Source organism: Vipera ursinii (genome assembly GCF_947247035.1).
Source record: "Vipera ursinii genome assembly, chromosome: 1".
In the NCBI taxonomy this organism is placed as follows: domain Eukaryota; kingdom Metazoa; phylum Chordata; class Lepidosauria; order Squamata; family Viperidae; genus Vipera; species Vipera ursinii.
Genome location: NC_139512.1, coordinates 262,836,996 through 262,850,209, shown reverse-complemented (window position 1 = coordinate 262,850,209; position 13,214 = coordinate 262,836,996). Strand labels below are relative to the sequence as shown.

At 42.3% G+C, this 13,214-nt stretch overlaps 1 protein-coding gene across 2 annotated transcripts in view; it reads left to right on the top strand.

The window, feature by feature from the left end:
- The first annotated feature begins 262 nt into the window (after nucleotides 1-262).
- The window catches only part of PTPRK (protein tyrosine phosphatase receptor type K), a 414,542-nt gene continuing 401,590 nt past the window's right edge, over nucleotides 263-13,214 (top strand). For both annotated transcript variants that reach the window (XM_083379926.1, XM_083379925.1), the window contains exon 1: nucleotides 263-747. In XM_083379926.1, the coding sequence (XP_083236052.1) occupies nucleotides 645-747 (103 nt within the window). In that variant the 5' untranslated portion in view covers nucleotides 263-644. The remainder of the gene's footprint in view (nucleotides 748-13,214) is intronic.

Sequence of the window (13,214 nt, the reverse complement as noted above, 5' to 3'; positions counted from 1 at the left end):
ACCCCCTTTTCTCTTTTCTCTAACCCCCTCACCCCCGCCCCCCCATGCATAAGCATCAAAGCGCAGCCACGGCGGGCAGAGAACGGAGCTTCTTCAGTCTTAACGCCCTCATAAACCCGCCGAGGTTGCCGGAGAAGAGCACGGCTGGGCCGTCATCCCGAGAGCGGGCGGCAGGAGGCGCTGTCGCGTCCGCTCTAACGGGCTCCTAGGAGCTCCCTGCCGAAACGAGTCCCTCATTCCCGCGGCCGAGGCGCTTAAGAAACGGAGGGACGGACGCGCGCCGGCGCTCAGCTCCTCCTTTCGCGGCTGAGCAAAGTAACTCCGATGGAGTAACCAGCAGCCGCGGTTCGCAGCAGCAGCAGCAGCCGCGAGCGCCGGGCTTGAGCTTGCGCCCGGAGAGGGCGAGGGGGGAGAGGCGGCGGCGAGAGAGCACCGCCGTCCCGCCAGCAAAAGAAGAGAAGGGGAAAAGAAAAGAAAAGAAAAGAAAAAAAACCTGTTGCCTTTCCCTTCTTTCTTTCTTTCTTTCTTTCCTTTCCCGACCAGGCAACAGGAGAGTCTCCGGGAAGGTGCGAGGTTTCCTGGCGGCTCTGGGGCAGAGACCGCCTGAGCGGAGAGACTCCGGGGAAAGTTATCCAAAACTCGCTATGGCCCCGGAGGCTGGAGCCGTCGCTTTACTGGCGGCGATCGTCTCCTTCGTCGCGCCCTCGGCTGCCTTCCTAGGAGCAGCTCGTGGCCAGTTCTCGGCAGGTAAGGACTTGGCCATGGCCAAGGCGTCCCGTTTCTATGGGGGAAGCGGGCCGCCTCCTCCTTGGCCTCCCTTGGCTTCTCCCGCCGGGTGGCTGGGAGGGGGGGGGAGCCCGAAACCTTTGGGGTTCGAAGAGCTCCCTCCGGTTGGAAGAGGTTTGTACCCGAGGGAAGGGGTCCCATTAGAGAAGTGGGCTGCTTTGCCGGCTGATTCCGCCACATTCCCGAGCTCGAGGCAAGGAGGGTGCCCAGCAGCCTCGCGCTTGCAGATGGAGAGTCTCTCCCCCCACCTCCCCTCCCCTCCCCCCGAAAAAAAAGAAGGCTAGCCGTTTGGGAGTTCTCCCTCGTAGTTGCTTCGGAGGTTGGAGGAAGGGGAACGCCGCGGCGCCTTGGTTCCGGAATTCCCACCTTCGGCATTGTCCTTTCGCTCGCCCTTTTGCCTCAAAAGCTGGGGAAATCGCCCTCACCTCCCGCCTGGCACTGTCGGCTGCGTGTCAAATCGCTGGAGTTTTGGATCTTGGAAAGCGGGGTGTGGAGGTGTGGAGGTGTGGCGTGGGGAGAAGAGCCATTAGAAGGGGCCCATTAGACCAGCGTTTCCCAACCTTAGGAACTTGAAGATGCGTGGACTTCAACTCCCAGATTTCCCCAGCCAGCTATGCTGGCTGGGGAATTCTGGGAGTTGAAGTCCACGCATCTTCAAGTTCCTAAGGTTGGAAAACGCTGCATTAGACAGACCATTGAGTCCAAGGCCCTGCTCGGTGCAGGAATCCACCAGACTTCTAGGAGTTGCACATTTTCGCCTTCTCAGGCCAATTTGAGTCGACCTCTCTCGCCTGGTCAGTTTGCCCAGATCCTGTTTACGTAGCCTTGGCTCGTTACCTTGTGGAATATCTCCTCTGCTTTTGTTAGTAGAGATGGGGGTGCATTGGGGAGGGGGGCAGATTTCTGCATGAAATGTGGGGGAAAGGGGGGGTGCACAAAAGGATTTTTAAGTTTCCCCCCCCTGGAAGCTTTCGCTAACTTCTTTGTATCTAAACTGGAAAAGGAGCCGAGGAGGAACAACCGACTCTTCTCCTCTCAGTGTGTAGCTTCGCTTCGTATGTAGCCGGAGCTTTGAAGGGAGAGTAGTGCTTCGGGTCACCGCCTCGGGATTTACCTTCCCCTCCCCGGATCATCTTAGCAGCCCTTCCCCCCCCCCCTTTTCAGGGGAGGGCAGAGCAGCCGCGAAACAGTTAAGACTTTGGCGCGGTTATCAGGCTTTTTTCTAAAGCAAACAAGCTGCACCCAACAGCGACGAGCCGATTCCTTCTTTCTTCTGTTGACTTTTTACTGCCGGGCTAACTTTTGGCCCGAGGGGGGGCTGATCTCGGCGCAGAGGCTTCCCGCGGCCGAAATGGCTTCGGAGGCGGAGCCCCCCCCCCCGCGCAGAGGCGTTCAGGACTTGGCATGGGGTTCTGGTTAGCGAGCGCCTTTCAGCCTCGCCTTTGTTTCTGGAAAGAAAAAAAAAAAGAAAATCACAAAAACCTGGTGATTAAGCGCCAAAGAGAAAGTCATCTGAAGGTTTTGGGGTGGGGGGGCGGAGAGGAATGCGAATTGACAGCTTACAGAGCGAAAGGCTGAAAGTCCCAACAAACCTGCTTGCCCAGTTCAAGGGATGTTTGTTTGTTTGTTTGTTTGTTTATTTATTTATTTATTTATTTATTTGATTTGTATACCACCCTTCTCCCTCAGGGCGGTGAACAGTGACATAAATATCAAATGCACAAATACAGATATTGAAAACATTAATGTAGAAGATAAGTTAAGATGTTGGCTATATACACCCCAGAAATGGTACTTGGCTTGTAACCTTTTGTCTGGACTCAGGGCGGTGAACAGTGACATAAATATCAAATGCACAAATACGGATATTGAAAACATTAATGTAGAAGATAGTAAGTTAAGATGTTGGCTATATACACCCCAGAAATGGTACTTGGCTTGTAACCTTTTGTCTGGACTCAGGGCGGTGAACAGTGACATAAATATCAAATGCACAAATACGGATATTGAAAACATTAATGTAGAAGATAGTAAGTTAAGATGTTGGCTATATACACCCCAGAAATGGTACTTGGCTTGTAACCTTTTGTCTGGAAGGAAAAGCAAGCCCTTCGGTTTGGACCAACTTGTAAAAAAAAAAAAAAAGACACTAGTTCTTCCCAGTGCAAATTAATTGTAAAAGAAGCCGCTGAGGGTGTTTGACCTCTGACACTGTTTCTTGTGTTTTCTATGCAAGATCAGAGAAATAAGTCTGTCTTAAATCTAGTTGGAGGGGTGCAGTCTTTTCTGCAGAGAGGGAGAAAGTTGGAGAGAGCAGGATTCTTATCCCACTCAAGTCCCTTGGTTTTCGTGGCAAAGAACCTTATCCAATAAACGAAACAATCTTGAAATATTTTTTTCTCCCTTCCAAATGTTTGCAGGACTGAAATCTTGATACGACGAAGTTTTGAAATTGTTGGCTGTAGATCGCCATGATTGAAAGATATTATGGAGTGTATATTTAACAAATGTAAATGAAAGGGCTTATGCATATGTTGTCAATATTCTCGGGAACATTTGAGTTATTTCCATTCTATTTAAAAAAAAACAAAACAGTGCAAAACTTTTTTTTTAGTGCCAGTAGTTTTGTTGTGTTGTATGCAGTCAAAGACAAAGGGAAAATACATTCTGCATTTGCTTTAAGTTACATGCTTTCTCTACCTTGCTACGTATGCTGAATCACCTACTGCTTTTAAACTATCATTTAATCAGGCAATTTAAATGTTATTTTTTTTAGATACATCCATTTCAATGCTGAAGCAGTTAAATCTGTAGTGTGTTTTGCTAGCTTTCATTTCCCCATTCTGTTGCTGCTCTTTGCATTGCAGTTCTTGTTTCTCACATACTCTTTCCCCAAGGAAAGTTATGATAACTGCATACTCTACAAGTATATCATTCTTTGTAGCTTAGAAGGTAGAATAAGGGACCAAGGTTACATCAGTATCCTGGAATTTTATTAGGTGTGGTGACAGGAGGAAAACAGACAGAAACATATGAAGGGATTCTTAGGGGGTGATTCACAGACCACCTGCGATAGGACAGGAATTAAATTAACTGCCAGCAGTCTCAGAATTGTCCTATTTTTTTTAAATAATCACTACAATAAATTGGACAGGTTTTTCTGGTATTGCTGGACTCTCAGTATTAAACACTATCTGCCCTTGATTTCAGATATCTGACACTCAAATTGAAAAAGCTGGCCATTTATTAATACAGACTTCTAAGTTTGAAGAAAAAGATACAATTTTGAGAGATGCCACAAATTGTAGCAGTGCAACACTAGGTTTTTCTCTGAGTTTAGGATATATGCATAATGTTGCTTGAAGCGACCCTCTGTAATTTTGTGTAATGCATTCCCTTCAACTTTGTTCTACGTGTTGTCAAAAAAAAATGTGCTGATGTCTGAAACAAAGACCTAGGGGTGTTACAAATTAATTCGGGGAAACACTTCTTTCTTTAATAAATATGGAGCAAAAGACAATAAAAGGCAACAGGATTCCTTTTTTTATTCCAACTTTGCTATTTTATCAAGAATTACTCAGTATTGTTTTGAATGGACAAGCAATGTATAAATATACAAGTGTGGTGTATGATTATGCAGATGTAAATATCATACATTTGTCATGAAGCTTTTACATCCTAACTGGGGTCTTTATCTCCCTTCATCTCATTATAATAAGTTCATCCTCATTCTTGTCTAGAGCTCTGTGTTTGAAATTATCAGATTCAGTGTAAATGTTGACTGTCTTGATCATCATTTAATTAACATTTTTAATAAAGTCAGCAATGACTTCAGTAGCTCCGTGATGTGAGCACATTAATTGAAATTGTATTATAGTCTTTAGCTTAATTCCTGAATCATTTGTTGGCATAGAAGCAGTATTATTCAGAAGTAGCATAAAAATATAGTGCTGTTTTTTTAAAAAAAATTAGACTGTGTAGGAGACTATATGGGTTCTGGCCCTAAATATAGTTCACCAGATTCTCTGAAACTGGCCCTTTTCCAAGTGACTTTCTCTGTCATCAGTTTCTCTTCAGAGATATTTAGTGTGAATTAAAAAAAAAAGGTAAAGGAGTCCCTGCGGATTTTATTCCGCTAGTGATAGCCAACTTTAGGGGGCAGTGCTTATCTCAGTTTCAACCGAAGACATTTCTGCAGTCATGTGGTCAGCATGACATCATGGAGTGCTGTTATTTTCCCACCAAAGTGGTACCTATTTATCTACTTGCATTTGCATGCTTTTGAACTGCTAAGTTGGCAGGAGCTAGGATGAGGATAGGAGCTCACCCCATCACATGGAGTTTGGCTCTTGAACCTGGACTGCCAGCTTTCCAGCTGACAAGGCCAACGTCTTAACTGCTGAGCCATCATGCTGCCCTGTTTAATAGAAGTACAGAGAAGAAATTAGAGATAAGGCAAGATGAAGTGGTACCGATTACGGGGATTGGCGGAGAACAGGGACACTTCTAACAGGAGAGTAGAAAATTGCAGAATGGGAAAATACCTGAACGTTATCTTTTTTTCCTGGGCATTATTCACCCAGCCTTCCATCTATAACAAAAAGATATGATAAGTAGAAATTCCATGTCAAGACTGTTCTTTAAAATTCCAGCTGTTCATTATCTTGCATTATCCTTTTGCTAACTGTAATGTAACTTTCAATGACCATTGATCATCTGTTTGTTTTGGAAAGAAAACTCCACAATGTTTTTGCCTTGTAGTTATTTTGGGTACACGAAATAACCTGTTTCACTTGCCTGGTATATAATATTCTCTCTTTAAGAATATAGGTGAACTTGATGAGTGATTCATGGTTTGGGAATGGATTTTACATTCATGATTGTATGTTAGATCCATCCTATATGATTTATATGTATATGATCCAGATCACTATGGGAGTTGGAAGACGGATAAGTTGTTTTTTTTTTAAATGATGAAAATAAAACAGCATTTCTGCTGTTTCAGGACAAACCTCTTTACTATATTTTATCAAACTTTTTCACAGGAACAGTAGACTTTAAAATGTAAATGTAAAACAAATATAATTTTACTGGGGAAAGTGAGTTTAAGTAAAAACAATATGATCTAGTTTGGCAAGTTCTAATACAGGATTTTCTAAGCAAATAAAACCTAAGACAATTGAAATAGCAGTAGCACTTAGACTTATATACCTTTTCACAGTGCTCTACAACCCTCTCTAACCAGCTTACAGAGTCAGCATATTGCCCCCAACAATTTGGGTCCTCATTTTACTGACCTTGGAACAATGGAAGGCTGAGTCAATCTTGAGCCAGTGAGAATTGAACTGCCAAACTGCTGGCAGCCAGGAGTCAGGGGAAGTAGCCTGCAACACTGCATTCTAACCACTGCCCCATTGCTGCTCTTGTTGCTGTGCTTAATCTGGTTGCTGTGCTTAAAAAGGTAAGTTTCTGCCAACTGATCTAGGCACTGGTCTACTCAATGGTGCTTCTTTAAATGAAACACTAACACTTGATGGTAACAGAAGTGATAAATGTGATCTTATCACTGGGTGACCTTTTTAACTCCTCTTTTTTTTTAACTTTGTATCTGATATCAAGTCCATTTCATAGAATTGGCAATACATTGATGACTGCAGGAATGCTCAGTTACTGGATTAGCCATCTCAATTACAGACCCACTTGTGTTTCTCTGTGAACACAAAAGCTGCCTGCGAAGTGGTTTCATGTGGCCCGCGAAGCCATCCTGGAAACAGTGAGGGACCAGCTCCCACTGCCTTGGCCCTGGCCCAGAGACCCTCCTTCTGCCAGAGACCCTCAGATCTGTCCCACTCCTGCCCAGGCCCCCATAGGCACCCTTGATGCAAACGATGTAGAGCTGGCCATGCCCACCCAGTAGGCCATATGCACTCTAGCCACGCCCACCCAGTAGGCCACGCCCACCCAGGCCATACCCACCCAGCCCCCTGAGGGCAACCGCAATGCTGATGCGGCCCTCAATACACCCCTGTAATAGACACCCCTGTAATAGAAGGAAGCTTTTAGAATAAGACATTCCCATGCTGATCCTTCAGCAAGACTGAGGAATAGAGGAGGAAGTAGGCAAGTCATGTGACCCATAAGGTTTATCTAAACCAATCAGAATGGATCACTTGGATTGGTTGCTGATAAATTATGGACTACAGTGTACATCTGGTTTCTATATAATTTGGTTCACACATGTTAAATCATGGTTTGCTTAATCATTATTGATTAAGCTTCAGTTGATTCAGCTCATATGTTATGCTAAGCCACAAACCCTTGTTTCCATTGTGACAGTTGGGTTCACATAACATGATAAAAGCAGTCCTCATTTAGCAATTGATTCAAATGAAATGGTTGCTAAGCAAATAATGTGGACACAGTGGGAGTGGGAGAGAGAAAGAGACACCAAAGATTTCTGCTTGCTGCCATTTCCTTTAGACAAAGTTCTCTTGTGCAGAATTCTAGTATTACTGTTGCTGGCATGTATTGTTACCAGCACAGAAAATTGGGCATAAATGCACACATTTATCAGAAGATTATTTTTTTACTACTACTCATTACTGTTGTATTGTTGTACTCATTACTGTTGCAAATAGTCACTATTCAAGGCAGTTGCCAAATAAGAACTACCTAAACAGATAGTCGTTGTTTACCCATGATAGTTGGGACCAGGAATTCCATATTAAACAATACATCATGTGACCATACTGACTTACAACAGTAGATCTGGCAGCCTTAGTTGTCATCAGTGGATCCCACAGCATTCTGCAGTATGCGATTGCCATTTGCAACCAACTGCTGGCTTGTCCAATGACTTGGCTTGCCAGAAGTCAACAGTGGTGAGCATGTGACCATGGCACACTGCAGTGTTGTAATTGCGTTTGTGGGCTGGTTGCCAAGTGCCTGAATCACAATTGTGATTGTGGAGACACTTTAATGGCTGTATCTTCAAGGTCCAGTTGTAAGTACCCTTCATTCCTTGCTAGGGATCTTCATGTCTGGCTGAGGAATTCTGGCAGTTGAAGTCCACAAGTCATAAAAGGGCCAAGTTTGAAGACCCCTGTTCTATGCCTTCATTCTGTAGCTTTGAATGGTCACTGAATGAGTGGCCATTAAACAATGAATGCCTGTAGTTCAAAACCAAACAGAAAGAGTTAACATTTCAAGCATTTAACAGTTGCCAGATAAATAAAATGCTCTTTTATATTTTTCAGTTACTGAAAACAGAGTTTGGCCTTTTGGCCTTAAGAGTTAGCTAAAGCTGTTTTACTTGGAGAGTCAAGTTAGTTTGGTGCCACTGAGTCCTACTTTGACATCTGATGACCCTATAGACAAATGTCCACCATCTTCTAATAACAAATTATATCTCTTCCAGGAACATTTTTCTAATCTTTTTGATCCCATACATCCAAATATAGTCTTTCTGTTTCTCCACCCTTGTTGAGTCAGAAAGCTTAAGATTCGATCCTTGCTCAGAAATAGTAAATGTGATTCCTTGCCGTATTTGATTTTATTGAAATTTTTGTTTTATTTTGTGCATTGTGGATTTGTGTTGTTTTTTCTATTTCTTTATTTGAGTTTATTTGAGCAGTGGAATTGCAGTTGCTAAAATAATGTGAATGAAAACTAAGTTAAACCGAGCAGATGCCACAGACATAACATTCAAAGAAGTTAACTTTGATTTGAATGCAATTCCTTTTGATTATATGTGCAAATATTCTACATCTTATACAGTAAAAATGTACCTTTCTTTCCTGAATCTCCTGCATCTAGTAATTTCTTTGTTCTTTTCTTTTCTTTTCTCTCTCTCTGTCTCTTTCTCTCTCTCTTTGCCTTTGAGTCATTCCGGGATTGAGACAGAATGACTGGCCCAAAATCACCCAGCTGGCTTCGTATTTAAGACACAGTCACCCAATTTTTAGCCTAGTGCCTCAACCACTACATCAATCTGTCTTTACATTGTTCCTATCTTTCTATATTGGCTTCCACACTTTGGCTTCCCTAAGCTTTGCCAATAAAGTCTATAATTGGCTTGCACCACATGTTTGAAGTATGAGTTTCTGCTTGCTGTTCAGTGCTTCAGAAGAACTGCATTTTTTTAAATATGGTTCATAAATTAGCTGTTCTTGCAGTTCATGGGACTCTTAATAACTGTCAGTAAATCCATAATTCAGAAGCATCTTATCTTATTTCTCCTGCTCTTTCTCAGTTTTTACCTTTCCAAGTTATAATTTATTACTGGAAAAAACCATTGCATTAACTATTCTTATCTTTGTTGTCATAGAAATATCATTCATGATTTTGTCTAAATTTGTCACTGCCTCCCTCCCTTGAATTAATCACTTCTTTATATCTCTAATATATAGCCTATCTCTTTATTCTTGACCCAAGGAAAGAAAATTATCTACTACCTCCACTTCTTTGCTATCAACTGTAAGTTCACTGAGCTTGCCGTTTGACATTATCTTTGTTTCCTTAATATTCTTCAATAACCCAGATTTTTCTTTTTCCCTTGTTACTTCCATAATTATTTCTTCGAAACCTTGTTGTTTTCAGCTAACAGAGTGGTGCTATCTACATATCTTACTCTGTTTGTATTTCGACCTCCAATTTCGATTTTAGCTTCACCTCTTTCCAGTAGATATGGGGACATTATTCATCTTTGATTCACTTTGTATTTCTTTGGAACCTGTTTCTTCAAAGGCTATTTTATATTACTTCTTTGCTTTATTATAAAGATTTCTTTGAAGTATAATTGAATAGTTATGCATTGCTATATTTCATATTGTGATTTGTATAGATTGCTAAAACATCATGTTTGATACTTTCTAACCTTGAATTCCAACCTTCAATCATTGATGGAAACGATTATCACAGAACATTTTTAAAAAATCAATGAATGTCAAATGGGCTAACTTACACAATGCATGCAAAATCTGGGATGTGTGACTCCCATGGAACTGAAATTTGGTAACATTGCGGCCATTTTAGCACCCCCATGCCTTCTGATTACACTTCCCAGAACCCTTTAGGTTGAATGGTGCAAGAGAAAATGGGACACATCCCTATTCTTTTTCCCACCTCCCTCTGGGCCCTGATGGGTAAACAGCTATTGGCTGCTCTGGAATTAATGCTGAAATTTGAAATTGTTTAATGATGGTTGCCAATGAGGGAAGAACAAGGGAACAATTTGGATGCTTGCTTTCAAGTAGAACTGGCTGGGTGGGGGGTTTGCTGGCAGTCCATGGATGAGTCCTATTCATCCCTGAAGGGAGGAGGGCCTTGGTGACATACTGGAAAGAAAAGTGGGGGTTCAGTTTGCCTTGCAGCTTACCATTCCATTTGTTCTCCCCCCCCAGCAAACTGGTAGGCAATTTCATGGATCAGAGGAGGAGGTGGCAGTTTCAGTTAGGTTCTCTTGGGTGGTCAAGAGGGAAGCTGAAACATTGCAAGCCAATAGTATATGGTGAAAGAAAAATGACCCAATGGGTCATGGGTTGTCTAGTGACATGGTAGAGCAGAGTTACCCATCTGTACATTCTCTTGTAACACTATGCAAACCATTTAAAACAGAGGTCCCCAACCTGTGGGTTGTGGCTCTCTGGCCACTGGGCCACGGGACAGGCTGGCCAGTGCGTGCTTATGTATATGCGTACTCACCCCCACTTGCGCTAGCGCCACCGCAAAAATGGGGTGCCGTGGCCATGATGAAAATGGGGCACTGCATGGCAAAAATGGGTCACTGCATGACAAAAAAGGAGCAGGGCTAGCAAGGGTCATGCGGGCACTAACTCTGCTCCATTTGCATCATGCATGTGCTCACAGCCCTGTTTGGGTGTGCACACACCTAAAATGCTTCCTCCTCCCTTTCCCTCCAGGCCGCCAACTGAAACAGGTTAGGGACTTCTGATTTAAAAGAAATGTGCTTTGGAATGATGGAAGCGCTTGTAGAGCATCTCTTATTTGACTAATTAAAGCAGACATGACTCTTTTCCAGGCTTATGCACTTTTGGTCCATCCCCTTATCCCCCACATCATGCCAAATCTGCCCTCTCATACGAACATATGTGTAAGAAGCAAATATTCTTAATCTGAAGTTAAGATTTCAAAGTTTTAAAAATTTGGATAGCAACAAATATGCAAGGGGTTTTTCCCCTCACTATTTTATTTTGTGCATTTAAATACATTTTTTTCTGAGCAGAGGTTTGAAAGTTTAACCAGACTTTTTAAAGAGATCCATGGCACAAAAAGATTGAGATCCCTTGGGCTAAAATGTATTAATACATTTTACCTATGTCATCTTAACTGTTAGCATAAATCTTAATTTTGCAGGAATTGTTTTTATGTTGTTTTAATGCTTGATTGGGAACCTCCCAGAATTTGGTAAAAGATAGGCAAATTAAACTAGTTACCAAATACAATCATTTTAAATTTTAAACTAGTACCTCAAATAGTCAAAATCTGACATGACAGCAAAACAAGTCATGAGGCCACCTGTATAATAGGGGCATCTGTTATAGTAGCAAATATATAGCTAAGTTACATCTTGATTGGAGATTATGAGGGAACCCCAGGGTTGCAGACTAGAATGACAGGAAAGGTGATTAAATAAATTGTTTTTTCTGTTTTATTGCTAAGAAAACTACATGTAACTACCAAGGACGTGCGTTAAACTTCAAGGACTTTTTATCCCTATTAAATAGGAAACTCATAAGACTAGAAGTTATTTGATTCCAGTAACTTGCTTTAGGATATGCATGTTGTATTTGTTGGCAACCCATTAAATCAGCTGCATCCTTTTCCAGCAGTGCGTGGCTGAAGTGAAAAGCTTTTCTATGCAGTTGCTGTGCTATCCCAGAATAAGCAGCAGCTGTCTTAATGAGTCACTGGCAGGAGCAAAACCATTTTAAAACTGGATCTGAAGCATCACCCAGCCCTTGAAAGGAAAGAGGAGTCAGTCTCCAGCACATTTTATATTTCCCATAATATTTTGAGCTCAAAGATGTTTTTAGCAAATGAAAAAAGTGGTGGTACTGCCTAATGTTTTGAAAAGTTGCCAATCTGCTTTGGAAAAAAAAAGGTCATTGGAATTGTTTAGAGAGCTTCATTTCATAAGGTAAAGGTAAAGGTTCCCCCGCACATGCGTGCTAGTCGTTTCCGACTCTAGGGGCCAGTGCTCATCTCCGTTTCAAAGCCGAAGAGCCAGTGCTTGTCCGAGGACGTCTCCGTGGTCATGTGGCCAGCATGACTAGAGGCCAAAGGCGCATGGAACACTGTTACCTTCCCACCATAGTGGTCCCTATTTTTCTACTTGCATTTTTACGTGCTTTCGAACTGCTAGGTTGGCAGAAGCTGGGACTAGTAACAGACGCTCACTCTGTTACATGGCACTCGGGATTTGACCCGCCGAACTGCCGACCTTCTGATCGACAAGCTCAGCGTCCTAACCCACTGAGCCACTGTGTCCCTTCATTTCATGTTAGTTTTCTAATAAATGAATGTGTTATCCTTTTATGGGTAGATTAGTCTCTGTCCATGGCAGTCATTAGAATATCCGTGATACCTTCTTAACCTTTCTGCTGGATTTACATGTCCAAAATGTTGGCCTATTTGTTTCTCCCTGATTATCTTAATTGTAAAACTACTTCTAAAAAGGACTTTGCATGCAATTACTTAGTTTGCATTGGATAAGCATTACTAAAACGATTACTACAACAACAGTATATTTTATCTGAATGTGTGTGCTTGTCATTAAATACTGGTTATTGTCTTATTACACTGTGCTTTTTCATTGAGACAGTGGGGTAGTTACATGATAGCCTAAAGTCTTTATGCCTTGTTTTGTTTTGTTTTTGCTTCTGTTTTTATTATTGTAAGCCACCCAGAATTGTGTACCCATTGGATGGGCACTCATATAAATCTCATAAATGCAATTAGAGCATAAATTGCATAAGATCAAAGGTAGGGTTGTATATGAAACAGAAAATGCATTTTGTTTCCAAAGCAAAACAAACATATGGCAATTTGGGAGTTTTGCGGAGCTGTTCCAGGCAAACTGTTGCTCGGCATAGCTGAAGCCTGGTTTCTTGGTTGGTGCTGGTTTTGGCCAAGAGAAAACCCAGAAGGGTCTTATAAAGCTGGTCGTGCACCTAACCCTTTTCTCCCTCTTCCTTTGCAACACCTGTTTGGCAGCCTGTCAATTGGTCTTTCTGACCTCCTCTAATGCTTCACTTAAAGCCAAAGACATAGGAAATGGTGGGAAAGGAACTAAGGGGAAATAGGTGAAAGAGGCCCCTTTTAGCTATCCCAGATAGACCAGACAGGAAACACAACCAGATGAGCTAATTCTACTTTATTGTTTAAGGTAAAGGTAAAGGTTCCCCCGC